At 39.1% G+C, this 26,747-nt stretch overlaps 1 protein-coding gene across 1 annotated transcript in view; it reads left to right on the top strand.

The window, feature by feature from the left end:
- The window catches only part of LOC111144313 (SATB homeobox 2), a 180,328-nt gene that overhangs the window by 11,076 nt on the left and 142,505 nt on the right, over positions 1-26,747 (top strand). The window contains exon 2 of the mRNA XM_022498554.1: positions 10,834-11,010. Coding sequence (XP_022354262.1) covers positions 10,834-11,010 — 177 coding nt within the window. The remainder of the gene's footprint in view (positions 1-10,833; positions 11,011-26,747) is intronic.

Raw genomic sequence — 26,747 nt, 5'->3', positions numbered from 1 at the left:
GCCTCTCAGATATGTAATAAACACAGGCTCCCTCTTTGAAAACATATCCCTTTGTCAGTCCTACTTCTCTTAACAAAATAGATGCATTTATGTGCACGAAAACTGTGAGGTATAGTTTCTTCCATCATCTTGGCAGAGATGCAGACAGCGATGGCAAGAAGAGGAAGGGGCCACTTTCTCCGTGATGGGCAAGGCACCGCGGTCACACAGGAGCTCACCCACACATCTGAACCTCAGTTCACCCCAAAAGGAACCCTTTCTCATTGAATGCGGAGTTTGAGAGTCTTAGTCTTGTCTTTTCTGTTATTTTGTGTTGAGCGGGTGAGATTAGATCTGTTTTGAAACTGGCCCTTTGGGGGTGAAACTACATTGATATGCTTGATTTGGGGGCTCAGAAGTTAATTTGAGAGTTAAAGAAATCCGGAATCCAGGGAATCTAGAGGTGGAATCTTGGAGATTGAGTTGTTTCATATCTGAGATTACCCCAGATTTAAAAAGGTGCGGTGCGGTATTCTTCCAGGGTCTTTTGCTTTAATGAAGGTAGAAACTTGTATTATCTTCCTGATGAAGATTTTTCATCCTTCTCCCCCTCCCCTCCCCCGAAACAAATAAATCACTTTAGGCTTTGGTGACAATTTTCAAAGATAGTTAAAAGGGGAATAACATTCCTCCTATGGCTGGATGGTATCCTTTGGATAGCATTAAGGATGAAAATAAGATTTTCAGTGGATTTATGTGCTGTAGCTTAAGTGATCTCTTTAGGTTTTTCTAAATATTAAATTTAACATTCTCTTGGAAATTACATACATTACAAAGGGGATGTCTAAAGAATCATAAAGTGAAAAAATAATAATGAGTTTTCTCTGTTCTCTTTTTCTTATTTTAAGTAATTGCTGTAAATTTCACAGGTACACATATACTTAAAATATCTTTTCTGGGAAGTATTCCACCAGTGGGGACCTGAGTTTCCCCAGTCTGTATGCTGGGTTTTATTAACCTCGTCTCAGTCACAATAATAATATCCTACGTATTGCAATCCAGAGATCTCGGTGTACCCTTAGGGAACTGCAGAATACACACTATGATTTTGACTTTCTTGCTCTCTCCTTATTCTTTCCTTTTTCTTCTAGTGTCAGCCCCTTCAAGGGCTTGCTTGCTATTACCTACCGGGGGGAGGCATTTTTGGGTACCACAACGAGAGTGGCTTATAGTGGTGACAGCTGCTTATCTAAACTCGGCTTTGTGAAATCTGCATTCACTTCACAGTGATGATTTTTACACAGCTATTAGACATCCCTACATGTTTTGCTGTTTTATCCCTAAACATAGAGAGTAGGATTTCCTTTTGTAAGGAGAAAACCTTTTATTTTTTACTATAAAAACTTCACCTTTTCAGGTTTTTATTTGATAAAAATCTCTCCAGTCTAGTATGATTTCCTTTGGGGCTTTGCACCAGTGTTTGATCTCAATTTTTAATAATTTTGGTGAGTTAAACTCCCCAAAGAAAACATGCTTGTGCTATGAAATATTCCCACTAGAGATCTGGGTAGTCTTGTCTTATTGAGAGCCGAGTGCTTGATTCCTTTATTAATTTCTTGCTAGTGAACCTCAGTACAGTTAACCTTTCCTTAACACTACACTGGAGAAATCAATCAAGGATTTTTTTATTTTAATTGTTAAATTAGATAAAATAACATTTAGGCAAATCTCAAAACTGGGGATGATAAAGCAAATGTTGGTAAAAAGATAGTTTTTATTGACTCTATTTCTGACTTTTGGGACTCTAAGTTGCAAATAGATTTTCCAGAGAGGATAGTAAGAATGAGGGCAGCACCACCTACATCTCACTTAAACACTACCTGAAAAGTTATCTTCTCAGAGGCCTCTAAAATAATATTTTACATTATGACAGGCAGAAGAAGTCTTAGCATTAATGAATTATGGTATAGTTATTTTAACAAGCCATTGAGTCTCAAGACTCCATAAATGCATTGATAACCCACTGTGAAAAGAACCTCAAAAATTTAGTTTGAACTAAGGGATACTTCATGTTTGAACTCCTCTGTGATCATCAAACTTACATATTCTACTCCAAATTTTTTTCGAGTGGGGGGACGCCTGGGTGGCTCAGTTGGTTAAGTGGCTGCCTTTTGCTCAGGTCATGATCCCAGGGGCCTGGGATGGAGTTCCGCATAGGGCTCTCTGCTCGGTGGAGAGCCAGCTTCTCCCTCTGCCTCTCCCTGCTGCTCCCCCTGCTTGTGCTCTCTCTCTCTGACAAATAAATAAGTAAAATCTTTAAAAAAAAATTTTTTTTTTTTTTTTTTAATTTTTGGGTCAGTAAACATTTTTGTTGGTCTGATTTAGAAAAGATGTTGTGGCCCTTCAGTGCCGGCTCTGTGGGACTGTGGATCAGACCCCCAGGGTTCCAGGATGTGTCCGGTCCCAGAGCACAGTGCTGCTAGCCACTTGAGTCCTACACCAATAGACTGCGATGCCTTCCTGATAATAAACCAACAGTGTCTGTCCACAGAGGTCCCATGCAGCCCTGCGGTCTGGCGGACTTCCCCTGGAGAGCATGGAGTGAGCTCCTGAGTCCACTCGTGTGGATTGTTTCTTAGAAAGCTCTTCTCTTGTGTTGATGCTGAATGCAGTGCAGTGGGCTACCGTGGTGTGACACGTTCAGTGGGGAAGTAACGGGAAAAACCCAGAGCTGACATTACCTCTTAATGGTGGTTATGAATGTCTAGCTGGAACTAACATTTTGTTAAACTGCACCAACATTTATTTTGGACTCGCTGTAAGTCAGGCTCAGGGATGGGGTGGGCAGTGAGGGAGCGAAGAGACTCTCTCATTCCAGCCCATGTTGGAGAAGGAAAAGGCAGGCCTCTCATTCACTCCCACTGGACATTCCCGACATCAGGGAATTGAGTTCCGCGGGTCAGGCTTGCTATGGCCTGGTTCCCAGGTGTAGCTCAGGCCTCTTTGTTTAGACAAGTAGCCACACTGTACCTCCTGTGTGCCTGAAAAATCCTGTTTTGCAAACGGCCTGGCCAACTTGATCCTGCTACCACATTTCTATAAATGAGGCGTATTGAAGACACGGAGTTTATCCTGCAGCTTCAGATCCGACTTGAGGTTGGATTGTGATCTCTCAGTCTGGGGACAGGCCTGGAAGACCAGAACCCAACTCCTCTCCCTACCGCTTTAAGCGCAGTTTGAGCCTTTAGGGTGATAAGTGAGAGAGGACTCGGAGTTCAGGCGGCTGTCCCACCCCTGGCCTATTTTTGTTCTTATCTCCCAAAGTTAAGATCTGCCTCAGGGGCTGCAAGGTAGTGTCTGGTTTTACTAGACAGGATTCTGAGAATAAAGTATTTCTTGGTAATCTTACCTCCCCACCACACTTCCTAAAGGGAGAGAGGTGTCAAGGAGCATTATTGTTGAAACTTTATTTGGAGATCTAAACTTGAGTTACAAATAACTGGGTCATGGATGAACATGAAATAAAATTTCTGCACATATGACTTAATATGCTCTTGGAGTCATTATTATTAAGGGCAAATTTTGCCCTTCTCCATCGTTGTAGGATTAACTGTGTTCCTCCTCTTCTGAATGATGCGGGTTTTGTGTCGTCCCCCCCCTCCCCCGTCAGCTCTTGCTTCTTCAGTAAGAGTTAAAAAAGAAAGCCAAAACAAAGACAGATGAATGAATCCTTCAGAGAATCTTTGTTCGCAAGCAAGGATCAGAGAGAAACTTTGGAAAGTGGAGCAGTTTACGGGAGCCTAGAGGACCTCCAGTGCACCTGTGCTAGTGTCCCTTGCCCCCAGATGTTTTTGCTCCCCTGCCACACCAAGCCTGGTGAAACTTTTTTTTTTTTCTCAATCACATTACCCGAAATTCTTTCCATTCAAAGTTAATATAGGATACAATGAGTTTCTTTTACAATGAAAATATATCCAAGGAGATTAAAGGACTGCTAAACCATTCGAACAGTAAACTGTAGCATCTTTTTATCTATTAATCTCTTTGGAATTTTTGAGCTCAGCCGCTGGGGAGAATGGGAGGCTGGAGTGGAATGGTGGAATGTGGAGCCTCTGGTTACCTTAGCTCAGGAGGTTGGGTGCCTGGGAGAGGACCTCAGGGGCAGAAAAGAGGAGAGTGAGAAAGACACACTTGATCCATCTTGAAATTTTGCCTGGGACCCCTAGAAGGAGGTGGGGGGCACCCTATTCTTTCTTTTTGTTTCTCACTGCAATCTTGATACTTGCCTTTATTGTTTTAGGGTGGGAGGAAGAGTCTAGAAGCTAATCCTGAAGGTTAACATTGAAGTTATTCCTTGTATGTGACTCAGGGTGTGTGTGTGTGTGTGTGTGTGTGTGTGAGAGAGAGAGAGAGAGAGAGAGAGAGATAGAGAGATTAGAGGTGGAGAGGGGAAGGGGAGGGAGAATGAGGTTTTAGAGCAAGTAAATTGTTTTGTTCTTCTAATAAATCTGCAATAAGAAATGGTAGTTGCCGCCCCTCTGTTCTCTCCCAGTCCTCCGGTAGACCCTGTATGCACTCTCGGTTTACACGGTAGAATTTTGTTTCAGTGTTTCAGGGTTCTGTGATTTATTGATTGTGGTGGTTGCTAAGTGTGGTTCTTTACCCCAGGTTGAGTTTTATACAAAGAGCAGATATGAGAGGCTCTGCCCTCAAGCCTTTGTAATCTTCAATTAGCCCTGGGACCTTCTCAGGTGATAGAACCAGATACGCAGTCAGCTTCAGGGAAGGGAGTGGGCCCTGTGGCTGCCCTGCTTCTGGAAACAGACTGTTTCAGGAGCCCCCGGAAAGAGAGGAGAAAGGCTGGGCTCCTATCGCCTTAGACTGGCTTCTGTCATTCAGGGGGCAGGTCCAGGAAGGAGGGTGGACCCAGGAGACAAAGGGACCTGGGTAGAGGCTGGAGCCCACTCACCTCCACTAGAGCATGACTCATTTTTCGAGCCTTCCTTTGTCTGTGAGTGACTAAGGGAAGATTCCTGTCTGATTCCTCCTGTGTGCCTAGCTCAGTGCCTCCCACGTCGAAAGGGGAATTCACTTTTAAGCGATGCATGTCACCCATTGGACTTAACGAGCAGTGAAGGGGCCTTTACTAGAAGGCCAAGCCTTTGAATTTTTGTGGGTGTGGGTTTCCAAGTGTAGTTTTCCATCCCCAAGAAAGCAGCATGCCTGGGCTTTAGAGTTGGCTAACCTGAAGGGTTCTCCTTGTGCCTCTCTTGAGCATGTTACTTATTTTCCCAGGGTTGGTTTCCTCAGTTGTTGGATGGGAATAATGCTGCCCCCTCATCGTCTAACGGTGGGGAGGAAGATAAAGGTACGTGTATGCTAGAGTGTGTGGTGTGTTGGCAGGTGCCATGCCAGTGACAGGTTTGTTTTGGGTGGCTTTGTGGAAAGCGGTGTAATCCTGTCCTCCAGACCCTGGCCACTGGACCTTCTTTCAACTTTCATTGTGGAGGTGAGCTCTGCAGAGCACTACAGGATACTTGTTCCTTGGGTCACTTTGATGGCAGTGTTGGGGCATTTCCTGAAGGCTGTTCTTTAAAATGAAGGGAAGGGGACGGAAGCCTTTCCCTTATGAGAGAAGTTGGATTATTAGAGTTAGGAATAAAACAATGGCCCACACTTCCCTTGGTGATGCAGAGATGTCGCGTTAGATTTTGGAGTTTAACCAATGGCACATCTGTCCTCAGGTCTCCTAAGATCTGGAACATTGAGGAAAGATAACTGAGGGGGCATCCAAGAAATGCTCAAGACAATTGCACAATTGTCTTAGTTATCAGCTTGTGATGACTTTATCATGTGTCAGAAAAACCATTGTATATGTCTGTGCTGGCAGATTGCTTCGAGCAGCTCTCCTAGAAATATCATAGGAGACACGTGGACTGTTTTAAATTTTCTAATAGCTTCATTTAAAAGAAGTTAAACAGGGGCACCTGGGTGGCTCAGTGGGTTAAAGCCTCTGCCTTCAGCTGGGGTCATGATCCCAGGGTCCTGGGATCAGCCTCAGGCCTGCTTCCTCCTCTCTCTCTCTCTCTCTCTCTCTCTCTCTCCCTCTCTCTCTCTCTGCCTGCCTCTCTGCCTACTTGTGATCTCTGTCTGTCAAATAAATAAATAAAATCTTAAAAAAAAAAAATAAAAGAAGTTAAACAGGTGAAATTGATTTTGATGATATATTTTATTTAACTCAGGGCATCCAAAATATTTCTCCTTGCAGCTGATTTTTAAAAATTATTTATGCTATATTTATTTGGTTTTTGGTATTAAATCATTGAAATTGAGTGTGTATTTTATACTTACAGCACATCTCCATTCATCACTAGTCATTTCAAGGTTTTAGTTGCCACATGTGGCTAATAGCTATCATAGTGTAGGGCAAGCAGCTTTAGAGTATAGAATGTTTTTAAAGCTTTCACCCTTTTGCTTGGGGCACATTGAACATCTTAAGTAATTCAGTGATTATGAGTATCATTTTTATTCTGAAGAAAAGCTTTTTAGTGAGTTTTGTGATCATTGATTATGGACCCTGAAAAAAATGATTGGTTTCTTATTTTGTGTTAATGGCACTAATTACTGGTATGAATACTGATTTTGAAAAAAAGAAAAACAAGAAAAAAAGGAAAACAGGTTCCATTGTTTGAGAGAGGCCAGCAAACTATTTCACAGTGCTTTAATCCTCACGACAACTCTGTGATGTAGATATTTTTATTTGCATATTACCTGGGAGGAATTTGAGCCTCAGAGAGGTCAAATAAATTACCCAAGGTCACTACAATAGGCAAAGAATGACCGTGCCAGGATTTGATCCTAGAGTTCCCTGCCTGCTGTGGCAGAGCTAGTCACCACCACGTTTGACCATCTCCCCTTGTCTCTATTCCCATGGCCACTGTGGCGAAGATTAGGTTACCTTTATCATCACACACACTTCTTCAGAAATAATGTCACAATGAAAATGACAATTTGAGCATTGGAACTAATGACAGTTGGGAGAATGCATTTTTGTAGTGGAAGGAATCTCCTGCTTACTTTGTCCCCGTGACAACAGAATTCTCTTTTGTCCCAACTGTCAGAACAGCTCTTAATTCCTAGCCAATGGCTGGGACTGTGTGCCTGTCCTTTAGATAAACTACCTGCTTAACATGCCACAATTGTAAAAAGCTTAGGAGGCTTATAATCAAAGGGTTCAAAGTTCCCTACTTGATCATATGGAAATGGGTCTGTGCTACAATAAAAGAGAAATAATGCCAAAAGTTCCAGATACAGCGCTAGAATGAGTTTTTTTTCTTTTTTTTTTTTGATCATTTCTAAATTTTGTTATAAATACATTTCAGTTTTACATTGTTATTCTTTTATTGGAACCTGCCTTTTAATTCTTCTCATTCTTAGTTTATTTTTTGAATTGCTTTCAAATACTCTCCCCATCTTTTCAGCCATTGTCACTTCTTCCTTCCTTCCTTTCTTTCTCTCTCCCTCCCTCTCTGTTTTTCCCTCCCTCCCTCCCTCTCTCTCTCTCTCTCTCTCTTTCTTTTTTTCTTTTTTCTCTCTTTTTGCCTAGAGAGAGTGAGGGGGGCACCAAATGGAGGTCTTTTCTTATTATACCTACTCACCCTTATTTAGTTTTCTTTCCCAGGGATTTGCTGTTTTTAAGTTTTTAAAACCTATGCCTTAATTTCTTTTTCCTCATATTTGACCCCAACTGAATTGTTTTACCATTTTTCATTTCTCTTGCTGTTGTCACTAGTAGTCATACCTATTTTTCCTCTTCTTTTGTAAAAATTGTGTTTCGTTGTACAAATTTCATAATTGTTTAGATCTATACAATCCTATAAAAGTACTTTTTTATATAACCTCTTTATTTTTAAAATGCTCATATATATGTGCTTTCAGAGTAAATTCTGTTGTCAGACATTTATGATTAATATTTTATTTTATAAATGACCTCAAAGGCCTTTTCTCTCCTCCCCTCCTCCCCTCTTTTCTTTCTTTCTCCCTTTCTCTCTCTCTCTCTTTCTTATTTTCAAAATAGGTGATGCTTTTTGACTGGAAGAAGTTATTGCTCTGATGTCAGATAACAATTGCTTTCTTTAATCACTGAACTAAAATGTTTAGGAAATATTTTGGTAACTGACACTTTCAAAAAATAAGTTCCTGAATGGCATAGACACCTGTGCTTTAATGTTGTATCTCATATCTCACTGAATGAACTGTTAATATTATTTTCAAAAATTAATAGGGTCTTAGGTTTTTTTTAGTTGATCATAGACTTGAGAATGATTTATGGTTCCTGAGTAATGGATACATGATAGCTTATGGGGGTAGCTGGATTCGCTGAAAGGCCTTATCTGTGATTCCCAGATGTGTGACACTCAGATGTTGACATTAGGAACTGCACATGATTTTCAGCATTGAAACTTATGTACACATAGGTATTAGTGATGAAGTAGCTTATGGCACCACTGACTGTATGGTCCTATGTGTGCATACGCTGAAATCATTGAAAGTAGAAATCAACTTGCTTCCTTGGACAAAGATCTATACCAGTATGTAAGAGTTAAAAGGTCTAAATGGGGGCTGCTCCCTGCTGGGAAGGACTCTGATGGATAGATCCTGTACAATGCCATTATGCTTGCTCAGGAAGATTTTACAGCCCCTTCAACTGCATTGAGGGCAGGAGCCACATCAGACTTGTTCCTGCTTGTATTCTGCGGCCACAGGGGTTACCTTACACACAATAGGTGTTCAGGGAATAAAAATTGGATAAATGAATGAGCACAAAGATAATTTGGAGGCACTGTAATTTATATATTCATTTCATGTCTTACCTACATTTGGGAATAAATTGGGCATAAATAAGTAAGCATTTGATAGGCAAGTACTGGTCACAATTCTAAAAAAAATATTTTATAAGGCATCATGGGCCAGGCTAAATTCCCTTATTTGTCTAAAATGATCAGTCTGTTCTGCCCTTATTTCCTATTTTCTATAAATCTATACCTTAGATAGTGTATTTGCTACAAACAATAATGCTGTCTTATTGTTCTTAAGAGTGAACACGGAGTTGGTAGTTGTCCCGGGGAATGGTATGGTGTGACCTGTTAGACTGTTGTGCTGGCTTAATAATAATTACCGTGATCCTTAATGATAACAATTCTTAATGAGTATTATTATTGTTAATAATGATTATATTTAATAATTACACCCTATACTTATTATCTTTAATAATAATAATTAGCACGTGGGAACCAGTTGCACCATTGTATTATCTTTAGAACAAAAATCTACATCTGTGACCTGGTAGTTTGCAGAGTGTCTGCTCCCACCCTCTGCTTTCCAGATCAGAGTGAGTCAGGAGGCTTCTAGGGGCTAGGCAGAGGGGAGGGGCTTTTACAGAAACTCCTGTGTCGTCTGTGTCTCAAAGGCAGAACTCCTGCGTGTCATTTACACAGAGGTCTTATCTTTATTGTGAAGTGTCTTCAGCAGTAACCAACCGATTGTCCACCTCCCCCCTGTCTCGGCTTGCCCACCTGTCCTTCATAACTTTTGGTTTTCTTGCAAGAAGAGAGAAGACCCAGAACAGATCTTATTCCATAACATACTAATTTGTGTGAATTACATGGGGCAGAGTCCATGTTTATTACTTGTATGTTGGTAAAACTTTGATCTTCTTATGCCTTGGCTATGTTTAGATTTAAATGCCTGTATGACTTTTTTAAAAATAAAAAACAGTTTATAAAAAATCTTTGGCGAATTAAACATTTTTTAGCTTTTCACACTTTGATACAAAGCAGAGAAATATTTCAGTGACAACAGATTTCAACAGATTTTCAACTAGACTAATTTGCTTTATTTTTTAGAGTAGTTTACTTCTTTTCTCTGAAAACACAAGAAGAGATAATTCCCTTAATAGGGGTAACTGGTGTTAATATGTTAAATAATAATTTAAAAAAGGACAGTGTTTTACATTTGGATGTATATTTTGACATAAGTTAAATGCCAGTTAAGATTTTCCTGAGCGGGATATTTTCAGGCTCATTGATGACCTATTTGCCAGGACTTAGATAAAAGATACAAGAGGGACCTTTAAAAAATTCCCATTGACTTTCTTAGACATATTCACACGATAGCTTAGGCCCAGAAATCAAATATTCCTCCCTCCTAGGTAACTTACAGCATTTGCAGACAAAAGCAGATCTGATCTGGAAATACTAGTCCTGATTCATAGTTGATGATAAAAACCATAGACATGAAGGATACGAGGGTCTGGAAGGTCACCTTGACCTCCGCTTTGTGCCAGCTCTGGAGTCAGGGTCTCAGTCAGGATACCTCTGATGGGCACACTCCACATTTTTTTTTTTTTAAGATTTTATTCATTTATTTGACAGACAGAGATCACAAGCAGAGGAGAGGCAGGCAGAGAGAGAGGAGGAAGCAGGCTCCCTGCCGAGCAGAGAGCCCCAAGCGGGGCTCGATCCCAGCACCCCGGGATCATGACCTGAGCCCAAGGCAGAGGCCTTAACCTACTAAGCCACCCAGGCACCCCCACACTCCACAGTTTAATGACTGGAATCTGAGGGCTTCTGCCTTTGCCCAGGGCAATTCTGCTGCAGTCTGATAGTAATAAGGAAGGGAAAAAAAAAATCCACAGCTTTCCCATTAGGCCCATCCAACTAAGAGGCTTGTTTAATCTAAACCATTGTCGATCACAGATGAGTAACTTTTATAACTGTCTCTTCCCTTCTCATCATGGTGACTGAGATTTGCTTTGTAATGTTTGTGTTTTGCTCTTGAATTTTGTCTCTCCAGGTTTGATGATTCCTGTCTTTTGTGTGGTGGAGCAGTTGGATGGCTCTCTTGAATATGACAACAGAGAAGAACACGCGGAGTTCGTCCTGGTTCGAAAAGATGTGCTTTTTAGCCAGCTGGTGGAGACCGCGCTCCTGGCCCTGGGGTACTCCCACAGCTCCGCAGCTCAGGCACAAGGTATTACTGTGTGTCCCCTCCCCTCCCGGTGCCTCTGTGTGTCATGATTAGAGGAAGAATGCAATTCCTGAAATAATTCTCCAAACAAGGGTTGGAGGAGAATGGTCAGGTCTAACACCTTTTCCAAACAGCTAGCAGTGGAATGTTCCTTGTTGCGTATTGTTTGAGTGCTTCGGGAAGCATTTGACCAGCACCTCTAGAGCCACCAAAATAAACTCGTATGTTGAAGTGATCCTCGTAGGTTTGTTGGCACTGAGAGTTGCTGTTATTTTCTCTAAGTGCCTACAGTGGGGTTCTCAGAGTGCGGAGGTGTCTGATCCTAACTTAATCCAAACTTTAATACATGATTTATAAGATTTTGGTTTTCTAAATTTATTTCTTGTGTTGGGCCTGCAGCTTCTGCACTTTACAATCAGCTTTCTAATTAAGTACAAAAAATTACCAAACTTTTGTATCTTTGAAAAATGCTCTGTAGTTTCAGGGTAGTCCATTCAGTAAAACAAAAGCAAAAAACCAAAATGAAACAAAACAACAACAAAAATAATAACAACAGCAGCAGCAGCAAAAGTCTCAGTGTCTTTGTGATCAGTTAATTTTATCTATTTAACTAATCATTAAAATTGCATCACGATTTCTGCGTGTATTGTACAAACCCGGCGAGCCCATTGTGAGCTTGTGCTGACAGAACAAATAACATAAAAACATCCCCCAAACCTTGAAAAATGGGAAAAAAAAAATTGACCCAATGGAATGATGATTATTGTATTTCAGCTGAAATGATTGAATTGTACAATTTATGATAATGGTTATAACCAAAGGAGAAAAATATGTTAAATTCAGGTCTTGCTTCATATATTAATTTTCTATATTACTGTTCTTACTTAACATTGGTATATGTGCCACAGATTTTGCAAACTTTTTTTATGAGTCCCTCTTCATACAATTCCTAGGAATTGTCAGTCAGAGCCTCCATTTATTCAGATGAAGAAAAGGTAAGAGATTAAGCGATATATACAAAGTTATAAACATGGCGACCAAGGACATGGGATTTAATATCCAAGCCCTTGACTCTGATTCTGTGAGCTGATCATCACTGTCTAAAAAATGCTTAAGTATTTAAATTCGATTTTAATTCTACCAAGAGAGTGACCCATCTGAAACCAGGGGTCAAGAATGTTTTCCCAGGGAGGCAGTAACCCCATGCATCACTCTGAGCCCAAGCGTGGTCTGAAACCGAGCGCTTGGCCTGTCGGGTGCCGTAATGACAGCTGAACTGTTGAGTCCACTGCTTTCAAAGCAGCGTGATAAAGGATGATTCATTTCCTTTCTCTGACGACTTTCTTTCTTGTGTAAGGGATTCAGGATTTGATCCTGAGCAAATTGCATACTGGGCACCATCGCTTTTATTTTATGCCATGTGCCTAAATGAAATAAAGGAGAACCCCTTTCTCCCCCCCATAAACTTTTCATGCCATTTTAGGGACATTTTTTTCTGAATGTAAAGGTCATTGTGTCCCACTGCTTGCGTCCCGGTGTGCCAGCTTCCTGTTTGACAGGCCTATCCATCTCAGTTAGCACGGCTGCTCAACGCGCCGTGAGCTCACATGTGGAGCCCAGAGCACTAAGTGGCCAAGATTTGATTCTTGGCACATGCTCAGGGAGGAGGCTCGCAGGAAGTCTGCACCAGGGAGCCACACTGTTCCGTTCAGTGATGTGGACTGAGAGTTCTACCCAGCAAGGTGAGGCAGACACACTAGCAAGGGATATGGTCTCCAGTGGAGATTAAACAGCAGAAAAGTCAAAAGCAAATATTTACTTCCTCAAAGTTTTTGAAAACCATGGCTAAAAAATACTGAATATTACACTTTTAAAAAGTTGAAGCAACATTCTGAAGGTTAGCTCTAGATCACAGCCAATACCTTCTTTTGTAGGTAAACTGAAGTTTTAGCCCTAGGTCCATACTGTAATTTTAGAGGGGAAAAAAATTATAGTTTGTTTAGGTTTATATTAGGCTGCTGATCTCTGTTTTGGATAAAGGGAAAAACTGGAATTGTTTATTTTGAAATGAATGTATTAGATATATGTTGTCATTCAGACCATTAAACATGGGCAATTTGCTGCATGTTTATTATAGACCAAACAGAGTACATGGTAAGACTGGTCATCTGGGGGCGCCTGGTTGAGGCCTCTGCCTTCGGCTCAGGTCCTGATCCCAGGGTTCTGGGATCGGACCCTGCGTTGGGCTCTCTGCTCAGCGGGGAGCCTGTTTACCCCCTCTCTCTCTGCCTGCCTCTCTGCCTGCTTGTGATATCTGTCAGATAAATAAATAAAATCTTAAAAAAAAAAAAAAAAAAAAAAAAAAAAAGACTGGTCATCTGTGTGCTGGACAAGCGGCAGAGTGAGAGAAAGCCAGAGAAGGAGGTAGAACAAAATATGACTGCCTATTTGAAGTCTGAGTTTGTATGGGTCTAGTTTCCTGTTTTGTTTTGATTTTGTTTGTTCATTGTTCAGGTAATTCCCCCAAGATGGGGGAGTCATTGGGTGACCTAGCAAATCCATTTGCAGCAGAGAAACTGAGCGTTTCTGAACAACTTCTTCCAATGTTGGAAAACTTGGACAGAACTAAACTGCAAGGAGAGTGGGTTGCTTGAGCCACTATTATTTATTCATTTATCTATGTATTTATTTATAAAAGATTTATTTATAAAAGATTTATTTCTTTATTCTAAAGAGGGAGAGCACATGAATGGGTTTGGGGGTAGGGGCAAAGGGAGAGAGAAGGAGAGAATCCTAAGCAGGCTCTGTGCTCAGAGTGGAGCCTGACGTGGGGCTCGATCTTACGACCCTGAGATCACGACCTTGAGCCAAAGTCAAGAGTCAGGCACTTAACTGATTGAGCCACCCATGCACCCGAGCCTGTTTTAAAAACTGAGGTTCATGAGACATTTTTTATTTAAATTTTGGCATGACCAGAAAAGAGTTTCAATAATTGAATTGGATTGTATTCAAATTGCCTTGAAAAGAGAAAATACATTAGCAATGTCATTATTTTGGAGTGATACTCAGGTCCTAATGACAAAATAGTAAACCTGTGCTTTTGTGAGTGTGGGATGGTCAGTTTCTTTTTTGAGAGTCATTCCCTCCAAGTGAGTTTGGGAGACTTTATTAAGAAAGAATATTTGCTTCTAAAGGATGGTAGAAGTTCCACTAAAATGGAGGTCAGGGATAGTAGCCTTTATTTGAAGCCACATCTTGGGACTCGAGAAGATAAGGGCAAAAGATACTGTCATAAATGATGGGCATGGTGCTTCTAACTGAACCAAACCCTCCATTTCCCAGGACACATACTATTAACTCTGTGATTCTCAGGGACGAGAGAGATCCAGGATATATCTGACCTGCTGTTTTGCATACGCAAAAAGTGAAAAGATGCCAGGCTTTTTGCTTTTCCTGGCATAGGTAGCCTAAGAGCTACTGAATAGCAAGCACATTTTATGGTAGACTTTGATGAGTCTTGTATCTCTGAATCAAAACCCTTCCAGTTTTGGAAGAGGGGTGTTACCCTAGGGAACTACTACATAGTAACCCTACCCACTCCCCCAGATTAAACTTGGTCATTCCCTTCCTTCTTTCCTTTTCATCCTTTCAGTTCTGCCCCACATGGCTTTGGGTAATAGCTATGGATCTCTTGAGAGTTCTCTATCCTAAGTAGCTGTTTATAGGTACTAACGTGGATGGTGGGTTTGGGGAGGTGGCAGTGTGAAGCAACGTGATTCCTCACTGTGCACGTTTGATTAAAATTATAAGTGGGCATCTTATTTCTCCTCTGCTTCCTATAAATTTGAAAGTAACCTTTAGAATTTTATTTATATATGTTTTTATTGAGGCATAATTGACATAAATATATAACATAATGATTTGATATTTGTGTATATTGTGAAATAATCACTCCAAGAAGTCTAGTTAACGTCCATCACCACACATAGTCATAGAATTTTTTTCCTTGGAAACTTTTAAGATTTACCCTCTTAGCAACTTTCAAACGTACAATACAGTGTTATTAACTGTCGTCACCCCACTGTACATTATATCCCCAGGACTTATTTTTTTCATAACTGGAAGCTTGTGCCTTTTGACTCCCTCACCTATTTTGCCCACCCTCACCCCCGCCTCTGACAACCACCCATCTGTTCTCTTGTTTTCTTTTAGTTATTAGTATTTTTTTAAGATTCCAGTTAGAAGTGAAATCATATCCTACTCTCTTTGTTTGACCTATTTCACTTAAGTCTAATGCCCTGAAGTTCCATCCATGCAGTCACAAATGACAAGGTTTCTTTCTTTCTTAAGGCTCAGTAATACTTGTGTGTGCGTATGTGTATACCTCATTTTCTCTATCCATGCATCCACTGACGGACACACAGATTGTTTCCATGTCTTGGCTTTATAAATAATGCTGCAGTGAATGTGGCCATTCATATCTTTTCAAGTTCATTCGTTCGTTCGTTCTTTCTTTCTTCTCTCTCTGTTTCTCTCTTTCTCTCTCTGTTTCTTTCTCTCTCTTTTTCCCTCCCTCTTTCTCCTTCCTTCCTTCCTTCCTTCCTTCCTTCCTTCCTTCCTTCCTTCCCTCCTTTCTCTCTCTCTTTCTCTCTTAGTGTTTTCTTTATTTGGGTAGATACCCAGAAGTGGAATTTCTGGATCATATGGTAGTTATATTTTTAATTTTTTGGGGGAACCTCCATACTGTTTTCCACAGTGGCTGCACCAGTTTACATTCCCACCAACAGTGCACAAGTGTTCCCTTTACTCCACATCCTTGCCAAAACTTGTTATTTCTTGTCTTTTTGATATTAGCCATTCTAACAGGTGTCAGGTCATATCTCACTGTGGTGTTGGTTTGCATTTCCCTGATAAGTAGTGGTGTTGAGCCTCTTCTCATGTCCCCATTGGCCATCTGTATGTCTCTGGAAAAATGCATGTTCACATTCTCTGTTCCATTTTTTAATCAGGTTTTATTTTTTTGTTTGTTTGTTTGTTTTTTACTTTTAAGTTGCATGACTTCTTTATATATTTTGGGTATTAGCCCCTTATCAGATAAATGATTTGTAAATATTTTTTCTCATTCTGCAGGTTGCCTTTTTGTTTTGTTAGTGGTTTCCTTTGCTGTGCAGAACATTTTTAGTTTGATGTGGCCCCACTCATTTATTTTTGCTTTTGTTGTCTTTGCTTTTGGTGTCAGATACAAAAAATAATCTCCAAGACTTATGTCAAGGAGCTTACTGCATGTATTTTCTTCTAAGAGTTTTATGGTTTCAAGTTTGACATTCAAGTCTTTAATCCATTTTGATTTAATTTTTTTGTGTGGTGTAAGGTAGTGGTCCAGTTTCATTCTTTTGCATATAGCTGTCCAGTTTTCCTGACACCATTTGTTGAAGAGACTGTGCTTTTTCCAATGTATATCTTTGGCTTCTCTCTTGTAAATTAATTAACAGTATACACATGGGTTTATTTCTGGTCTCTCTATTCTGTTCCATTGATCTGTATGTCTGTTTTTATGCCAATACCATACTGTTTACTATACCTTTGTACTATAGTTTGAGATCAGGAATGTGTTGTTTCCAGATTAGTTCTTGTTTCTTAAGATTGTAAAATTTAGTTTTAACCAGAAAATTTTATTTAGAAGCAAACATGCTGAGCAACAAATAAACAAAAATTCTTTCTGGCTTTATTTTTGGGTTCATGAGTATATAAAAATTATGGAAAAGAAGGAGTATTAATTACCATTTTTTTCTCATGTTGGAATAATTAAATTTATACAATCATTTAAAATGTTATTTTAAAAAAGTGATGCAAAAGTGCATTTAGTACTATGTTATGTGAATCAGGGAGTGCCAGATTCAGTGTTAATTATGTAAAATTATACATATATGCATAGAAAAAAGACAAAGGAAATCTATTCAGATGTCATCATTGTGGGTAGTGGGATTATATGGTAGTGGGATTGCCTTCTTTTTCTAATCAGTAAGAATATATAAGTATGAAATTCTACTTTCTCCATGAATTCTCTTAATAAGTAGGAATTTGTTATTTTTACCTTATTACCCAATTTTGATAAGCAGTTCACTTTATCCCTAATGTATCCATAAGTGTGAAAATTTGTCTATGATACAGATGTATTTCTTTCGTTTTTTTCGGTTTAAGATGAAAAATAGAATACGTCTTTAATGAGTCCCTGTGATGTATAAATAAACCAAGTGGTTTCTTAAGAGTTTTAACAGGGCTAAGTAATATTAATTGAGCGGTTATAGTATGCCAGGCACTATTCTAAAAGATTTGCATGTACTGACTCATTTAAATATTGCAACAGCTTTTTGAAGTAAGTCATATGTTCCCCCATTTCAGAGATGAGGAAACTGAGGCAAACAAAGAAGGGAATTAACTTTCCTGGGCACACAGGGCTATGGATGGAATTGCTGAGATATGAAGCCCAGGGATCCAACCCCAGAGTCAGGGCTGTTCTGTGATAGCCATGATCAGTGGGAGTTTGGAGTTGGCGTAGGAGGCAATTCTTATTTAATGCTTGCTCCTCAGGTACCTGGGTGGCTCAGTGGGTTAAGCCTCTGCCTTTGGCTTAGGTCATAATCTTAGGGTCCTGGGATCGAGCCCCGCATCCAGCTCTCTGCTTGGCGGGGAGCCTGCTTCCTCTCTCTCTGCCTCCCTCTCTGCCTACTTGTGATCTCTCTCTCTGTCAAATAAGTAAATAAAATCTTAAAAAAAAATAATGCTTGCTCCTTACTCTTTGACATAAGTCCTAAAAGGCAGGACTTTCAGATTGGGTGCTTACTGAGTACATAAGGATTCTATCTATCTATCTATCTATCTACCTACGAAAGAGTGTGGGAAGGGCACAGAGGAAGAGGGAGAAAGAATCCCAGCCCCAGTCTATGCAGGTCTAAATCTCACCACCCTGAGATCAAGATCTGAGCTGAAATCAGTCAGATGCTCAACCAACTGAGCCACCTAGGCACCCCACGATTATATTTATTTGATAATGATAAATTATACTTGGAGATACTTTTTCAAGGCAACTGAGACACCTTTCATTAAGAACAAACAAAAAAACCCAAATCTCCTAGAATTGTTGTCTATTGACGCCAATTCCTAAAACTAAATAGAGACTTATAGTTGGTTGAATAATTCAGATGTACTGCTCCTACTTGTGAAGCCTGAATGATTCTTGATATGAAAATAAAGCATATCCCTCAGCAATTCTGATTTTTCAAATTAATTAATTAAATAGTATTAAATGCCTACCACGTTCCTGTCATTATTCTAGGTTCTGGGGATAAGGAACTGAAAAAGAGTCTTGCTTTCATTGAGTTTACATTTGGTAGTTCAGTAACATAAGAAAGGTTTAGTATATAGATTATTATTTGATTTTTGATCCTCTGAGTTCAGAAATACCGAATACTGAGGTTCAGAGAATAGAAGTTCCTATAGAAGTACCTATAAGATCTATTTACAAGTTTAGTGCTAATTTGTAACTAAATGTTCATTTTATTCTTAAAAAAATAAGAATTATTTTTCTTAGTTTTTGGAAGTAGGTGACCAGATGGAAAATATGGGTTAAAATTTCCAGAAAATTCTTGCTTTGCCTCATTAAAAGAAAACTATTTATTTGCCACTTCTGTCCGCTATTGTCTCCATTTTCAAAATAGGCCTGTTGTTGGCTTTTTATTGGTGAAACTCTTGTGTTCTCAGTGGCCCATTTTTTTAGAACACGAGGGTGGTACTTGTAGGCATTTAGTCAATGTCAAAAGACTGAACAAATGGATTGAAGGTATTATTGATTATCCTGGAGAAATATATGCAGTTCTAAAAGGTGCCAGTTTACTCTCTTCAATAATTATATCTGGACTCATGAAGTAGAAACTATTTTGTTCCCTGAAAACAGAGTGATGCATAGCACAGTGTTAAGTCTACAGGAATTCAAAAATGTTTGTTGACAGTGAAAACGGGTATTTTTAAGGTTCAATTTTTACTAAACTTTATCCATGAAATTTATTTTTCCTTGTGTATCACTGTGAAGTTGGCTCCTATTTATGAACTAGCTATTTTTATCAGAAGTAAAATACGATTTGACTCCTTAGCAATCAGCTTCACCATTTCCAGATTATTCCAAGTCCTCATCCTATGGGCAGTGCTGTTTTGGCTCCATTCATGGTGGCAAAACACCTCGAATAATAGCTTTTAGATTCAAAAGAGCTGCTTATTCAAAACATACTTACCGATTGCTGGAATCCAAGTTCTTCTGATTAAAACTTAGAGGTATTTTGTCAGTGTCTATCTGGACCTCATCTTTTTGAAGGCAGTCTGTACAGGGAGAGTAATTTCAGTCTGGAACTGGAAACAGTAGTGAGAATAAATAGAATAAGACTTAAAACCAAAATAGTAAAGGATATTTTTTAAAGGAATGGCTCAATTTATTTATTACTTTTTTATTATTGTTTTGTATATTCATTCATTCATTATATACTTTTCAGGGAACTAGCTTTTTACAGCCTACTATTGGGAAAAACTTTACAAAGAAGCTAATTTGAAGGTAAATTTTATCATTGGAAATGAATATGCTTCCATTTTAGATTATTCAGTGCTTGAAATGCTCAGTTCTTCATTTCTCTAAAATGTTTATTCTGGGAACAAACAACATATACAAAATAGAGAGATTAGTGTAGTAAATACTCATAAATTTATCATGTAGCATCAATGATTAGCAATTCGTGATTGGTCTTGTTTCATCTTTGCCCTTACCCACACCTTACTTCTCTCCCACTGGATTATTTTAAAGTACGTCCTAAACCTCATATTTTATCCATAAATATTTTACTAAGTATCTCTTAAAGATAAAGACAACCTTAAAAATATAACCACAATACTGCATGTGTCTTAAAAAGCAGATAATTCTTTGATGTCCTGAAATATGCAATGTTCAAAAATTTCCTGTTTTATAATTTTCTTTTCTACTTTTTTTTTTTTTTTACTCAATTCAAGAACCATACAGATCTATGTATTGCACTTGGTTGATGTGTCTCTTTCATTCTCTTAAATTCTTAAAAATTCTTTTCTAGGGGCACCTGGGTGCCTCAGTCAGTTAAGCATCTAACTTTAAATCTTAGCTAAATTCAAGTCCTGCATTGGGCTCAATGTTGGGTGTGGAGCCTACTTTAAAATAAATCAATAAATAAGAAATAAAGTTCTTTCCAAAAACTCATGTTTGCCATTTTAATACAGAATTAGTTTTGTTTTGCTGAACTTAATGAAAATCTTAACCCTATAAATGGCTGCAAATATGATGATTTTAAATAAACAATTAGTAAGCTCAATCATAACCTTGTGATGGAATTCAGAAAAATCACACTTTTTTTGGTGGGGCAGGGGAGGGAGGATGCTTAAAAGGCATAGGTTTCCTGGAGCCCAAAGTTTTTTTTTTTTTTTTTTAATGAAAGTTTGATATTCTCCCTGTTGAAAATGTTTCATATGATCTCTTGCTTTGTATTGCTTTCTTGGTTTCTTTCTTTGGCTCTTTCTCCCCCCGCCCAACCCCACTTTTCCTTTTTTAATTAAACTCTCATGTTTGGGAGACTCTCAGCAGTTTTTTCTTTATAAGGGCAATGTTGGAAAAAGGTGCATATTTAGAAATTTTAGGCCTTAGAGCAATCTTTTAACAAACAAACTGCTTTTTAAAAAATTCTGTGGCTCTCAAAAGAGAGCTAAAAAAGCTACCCAAAATTGCTGTTAACCATGTCTCAGCCCTCATTAGAGCTGGACAGGCCAAAATATAAAACAGTGGCTGTGCTGATACAAATCTCTAACAACCCCCTATACTCTTCCCTCCTCTACTACATAAAATTGAGTCTTCATATATGCATGTGTACATACGCTTACTCACCTGCACCGAGCAAAACCTGAAATACTACTTTTAAATGCCAAAAGAAGAATAATGCCACTTCACTTCCTTGTCCAATATATACTTAAGAATGAGGGGTGCTTGGGTGGCGCAGTTGGTTCAGCGACTGATTTTTTTTTTTTTTTAAGATTTTCTTTTTTCATTTGACAGGAAGATACAGAGCACAAGTAGGCAGAGAGGCAGGCAGAGAGAGGGGAGGAAGCAGGCTCTCCACCCAGCAGGGAGCCCGATGCAGGGCTCCATCCCAGGACGCTGGGATCATGACCTGAGCCCAAGGCAGAGGCTTAGCTGACTGAGCCACCCACGGACCCCTGATTCTTGGTTCCAGGTCAGGTTGTGACCTTGGGGTGGTGAAATCAAACTCCACGTGGGGCTCCATGCTAAGCACAGTGTCCTTGACACTGTCCCTCCGCCCCTCCCCTAACATGGGCATGCACTTTCTCTCAAATAAATAAATAACTGGTTCAGTGGGTTAAAGCCTCTGCCTTTGGCTCAGGTCATGATCCCAGGGTCCTGGGATCGAGCCCCACATCGGGCTCTCTGCTCGGCGGGGAGCCTGCTTCCTCCTCTCTCTCTGCCTGCCTCTCTGCCTGTCTGTCTTGTGATCTCTGTCTGTCCAATAAATAAATAAAATCTTAAAAAAAATAAATTAAAAAAGGATGAATATCCATATACATGTTTGTAGTTCTGTATTCCTTATATTTGCTTATATTGGCACAAATATGGGTTATTTAAAATATGTAGATAATTACAGCTCACATGAAGGTCAAATGAATTATAGTCTATCTGTAAATTTGCAGAGGATGAAGACCCCATCCACCTTGACATGTAGGATGCCTAGAAGTTGAGTAGGAAATACTTGATAAAAACTGTTAAGGGCAGTGAATTAAAAAAAATTTTTTTTAGTCTGATCTCACTTTACCTCCGACCTTGCAATTTCTACTTTAACGCCTATTTAAAAGAATCGTATCAGTGAAGATAATTCATTAAAAATCTAGCTAATTATTTCTTCCATGATGATAGAAGTGCTTAGCAATATTTTTAGTCAGCTGTTTGGGGCAATTGGCCATGGTGGCCATTAGCTTTGGTGAATTTTTAAAAAAATGTTTTAAGATTTTATTTATTTATTTGACAGACACAGAGAGAGAGGGAACACAAGCAGGGGAAGCGGGAGAGGGAGAAGCAGGCTTCCCACGGAGCAGGGCGCCCATGTGGGGCTTGATCCCAGGACCCCGGGATCATGACCTGAGCTGAAGGCAGATGCTTAACAACTGATCTCTCTTTTTGGGATAGGGGTGAAATGCCCATGAGCTGGAGGGGACTAATCATCTGAGTTCTATGTTTTGGCATCATGTAAAATGATCTGGGTTAAACAGATTGACCCACAGTGATATACAGCTTTTATTTAATAATTAAAGTATATCTCATTAAAAATACATAGCTTTGAGGAGTTATGAGTAGGAAACCTACAACCTAAAATTGGTGATACTGTGATATAATTTATATTGTGATTAATTTTTTATTCTATCCTTCTAAAGCATAACCGTCTTTTACCAATATATTGGTAAAAGGTTTTAAATGTAAGGTTGTCATGTACTGAAATTCCCAGGTCTTTCTGTGCCTTAAGAAGGTGTAGTATAGATTGCATTCAAGAAATTCATTTAGTAAAAAGCATATTCATTGGAACACTTGTAAGTGCTACAATAGATAGTGCTATTACCTTTTGGGTAGATCTTTTATATTTAAAGTTCCCCAGTGATACAACTCTCAGTCTTGGTGCTATACCATCATATTGCAACTCTAGGAAGAGTCTCTTTTGATATTTGTGATAGACAACAAAAAAATTCTTGGCCTTAGAGCATTTTGTAATATTAAAATGCTTTTTAAAAATTCCTTGTTTCCTTTTTTCTTTCTTTAAATGGATAAGGGTTCTGTCATCTAAATCTTATAATTTCAGTTAATTCTTTGCGAAACTGAAATTTCAGAATCATGGGTCTTTCACTTCTTATCTTAGTGTACATTGTAATTTGTACTTAGTATGGCCAGATTTTCTCAGATGCAGTCTTACTGTATTTTAAGATGATTGCGGCATTTCAACTCAGTAATTCATTCATCTGCATAACATCAGTTAGTGGTCAGTTTATTTATTATTTATTTAGGCAGCTGGTGGGGTCCTGAGATGCCAGGGACCTCTCTTATCTACAATGTGACTAGGGCAAGCTCAGTGGTGGTGGTTGGAGGAAGGGATGCATTGCATCCTCCTGGTTGTTTGGTGGTTTCCCAGGTGCTAGAGAGATTTCACAGGATTGTGATGAGCCTTTAAAACCCATCACTTTGAAACTCAGTGGGTTGTTTTTTTGGTTTTTGGTTTTCTTCCTTTATGGTAGCTTTGGAAACTCTGGAGTGAGTGCCATTTGCTCGCTCAGAAACGGCAATTGGCAAAATTATTTGTGTGTCAATGAGAAAAAATACAGAGCTTTTCCTCTGTCTTCCTTTTTTTTTTTTTTTTTGTTTGAGGAAATATCACCCAGCACAGAACAGCAAATCGGCACTACTGTTTTCCAAGCCTGTTACTAGGGTTTGAAAAGATCGCTGCAGGCTATATGCAAATAGACAGTGCCCGAGGTTCCTCCCAGCTTCTCGCTGCTGCACTTTAGGCAGAGAAATGAATACATCCGACATATTCTTTCTGTCAGCTTTGTAAATCAGAGAATGAGATGCTGGAAAACTCCTAGCACAGGCAAACCTCTGTCCTCCAAGATGTGGCCCTACAAACTCGAAGAATCTCCCAGGTAAAAGTTGGCCTCCCTTCCCTGGAGCAGATTAAGAGGGCGGCCTGTTCTAGATCAAAATCTCGGAGCGGTTTACCAACTTCAGATGGTGGTTCTTCTTGAAGAGCGGTGCTGCAGAACCAAAGCAATAAAGAACAATTTTAAATGCCTTGTTTTACTGCTGTAATACAGTGACTCCCTGTGGGGTGAGGAATAGACTTATTTGAAAGGGGCCTGCTTTAAACACTCTGCAATGGAAAATATATCAGAATTATTTGGAAAAAAAACTCTTTATTAAGATCTTTAGTCTCTCTTAATTCTCTGGTTCTCTTGTACACTGTCATGTTATTCATTCATTTCACAGATATTTTGTGCCAGACGTTGTTCTGAGTGTTGGGGACACAGGAAAGAGCCAAACACAATGCCCCTGTCCTCAAGGTACTTTCCAGTAGGGGACATAAAAAAATAAACCAGAAATATGTAATAAAACCAGAAATATGTAATAAAATGTTTGGAAGGATCTGACATTATATTATGCTATGTTGATTTTAATCTTCCCATCTTGTCCATAAGGGAGTCTGGTAAATTTAGGCTTCTCCTTACCCAGAAAAAATTGAAGATCTCGAATGGGATTTGAGGATTAAAAATAAAATGGTGTAGGTAAAAGGTGAAGTCTCAGTTTTCTGAAAATTTTACCTGTGTGGACTCTTTTGTTTTTGGAGTAGGATAAATGTAATATTGTCAGAATTAGCTTATATTAAGCCATGGTTTAATTTTTTTTTTTTTAAAGATTTTATTTATTTATTTGACAGAGAGAGAGATCACAAGCAGGCAGGGAGGCAGGCAGAGAGAGGAGGAAGCAGGCTCTCCGCAGAGCAGAGAGCCTGATGCGAGGCTCGATCCCAGGACGCTGGGATCATGACCTGAGCCAAAGGCAGAGGCTTTAACCCACTGAGCTACCCAGGCGCCCCTGGTTTAACTTTTTTTAAGAGAAACTATAATTTTTACCAGATAGACATGTTATGTGTACATTTAATAAAATTGATATTATTAATTAATATTAAGCACTAATATTTAGTACTTCTTAGGTACCAGACACTGTTCTAGGTGCTACGCATGTATTCACTCATTCAATCCTTATAATAACCCCATAAAGTACGTAATATATATATTTTTAAAATTTATTTTTTTATTTGACAGAGGTCACAAGTAGGCAGAGAGAGAGGAGGAAGCAGGCTCCATGCTGAGTAGAGAGCCCGATGTGGGGTTCGATCCCAGGACCCTGGGATCATGACCTGAGCTGAAGGCAGAGGCTTAACCCACTGAACCACCGGGCGCCCCTTTTTAAGATTTTATTTATTTATTTGAGAGAGAGAGAGAGAGTGCACACAAGCCAGGGAGGAGCAGAGGCAGAGCCAGAGGTAGAAGCAGGCTCCATGCTGAGCAGGGAGCACCATGCAAGTTTTGATCCCAGGACGCTGGGATCATGACCTGAGCCAAAGGCAGATCCATAACCGACTGAGCCACCCAGGCATTCCAAATTCATAATCTTATTGTCCACATTTTACCAATGAGGAAACTGAGACATCCTGAGGTAATGAGGTAAATTTACCTCAGAGAGGGGAAAAGCTTGGCTGACACCAAAAACTGGCTCCAGAGAATGTGTACTTAACCAATATCCCATTCAGTGGCATTATATTTCCAGTCTGTGAATTTAGTCTACAGTTCAAACTGATAGTAACTGTATTTTACAAGCATGAACCAAAGATTGACATTTTGGATTTGGTAACTGAACATATCTATTTTTAAATTGAGTGGGGAGCTTGTTTTGAGTTTAAATAACAAAACTGAACTTGCTGTCTTGGGATGGCATTTTATGAGAACTTATTTTATGAGACCCCATTTTTTTATATCTAAGCTCTTTATAAACTTTCAAATTAAAAAAAAAACCTTTTTCTAGTAGTAAACTAATGCTTGTTAGTTATAGAAAACTAAAAAATACAGAAAAAGTAGAAAGAAGACAGTTACCTGAGGATCCACTTCCTAGAGATAAGTGTAGATAACATTTTCAGGCGTTCCCCTTTAGTTTTGGTTCAAGGCATTCTTTTATACAGTTGAGATTGTATATATGCAATACTTTCACCTGTGGTTTTTTACTGAATATTATAATGTATAATTTACATATATCTTCTTATTTTTAGTACTACAAAATAGTAAAGCTTTTGGTTTTCAAATCAAATGTGAAATACTATCTTTCTTTTGGTTATCTAGAAGGATTTAGGCACAGTCAGTAAATTGGGAGGTATTAAGTATAGTCAATGTACCTAGTCTATGCTAGGCAATCAGAGTGACTTATTCCAACATTTACATGAGAATATAGTTATCCTTTGAAAATAATTTTTTTTCTTATTTTGTTCATTGCAGGTGAAAGGCCAGTTACTAAGAAAGAAATTGGCATTGACCCACTGCTTTCTTTTTACCTTTGCCTTGTGGTAAAGAGTTGAGTTTTTTAATGTGGTAGAGGAATAAAAAATCATTGTGTCATTCAGGAAACTTCAGTTAATTGATTTCATGTTTTGTTTTTATAATAGTCTTGTTCTTACCCACATTTTGGTCTTTTTCCTCTTTAGAAAAACACACACACAGCATTGTGTGGGTTAGTTACTGAGTGCTTACTAGTTTTACAATGACGGTCCTGTGTTAAAAGATGTCCCTTGGCCCAGGAATTAATAACTGATGACAGTTTGTCTATTTTTTGGCTTCTGGATTTTGCCATGTACAGTCGGATGGAGATTTTATGTGAGAATCATTGGGGGAAACTCTTAGGGAAGATTTTTTCCTGGGCTTGAATTGATTGAGCATAGCCCACTGTTGGAGGTAGGGAATTTGTCAAACAAATCACGAAAACTCCCGTCCTTGCAGGAGCAGTGGGTTGTCATCCCTTTGGTAGTTGGTTTCTAGAGGACCTTAGACCCTGCTGGGCTAGCTGAGTAGCTCTCTGG

This window comes from Enhydra lutris, unplaced genomic scaffold (genome assembly GCF_002288905.1).
Source record: "Enhydra lutris kenyoni isolate GAN:26980312 unplaced genomic scaffold, ASM228890v2 scaffoldscaffold1, whole genome shotgun sequence".
In the NCBI taxonomy this organism is placed as follows: domain Eukaryota; kingdom Metazoa; phylum Chordata; class Mammalia; order Carnivora; family Mustelidae; genus Enhydra; species Enhydra lutris.
The sequence above is the reverse complement of the archived record's forward strand: the minus strand, read 5'-3'. Positions and strand labels throughout refer to the sequence as shown.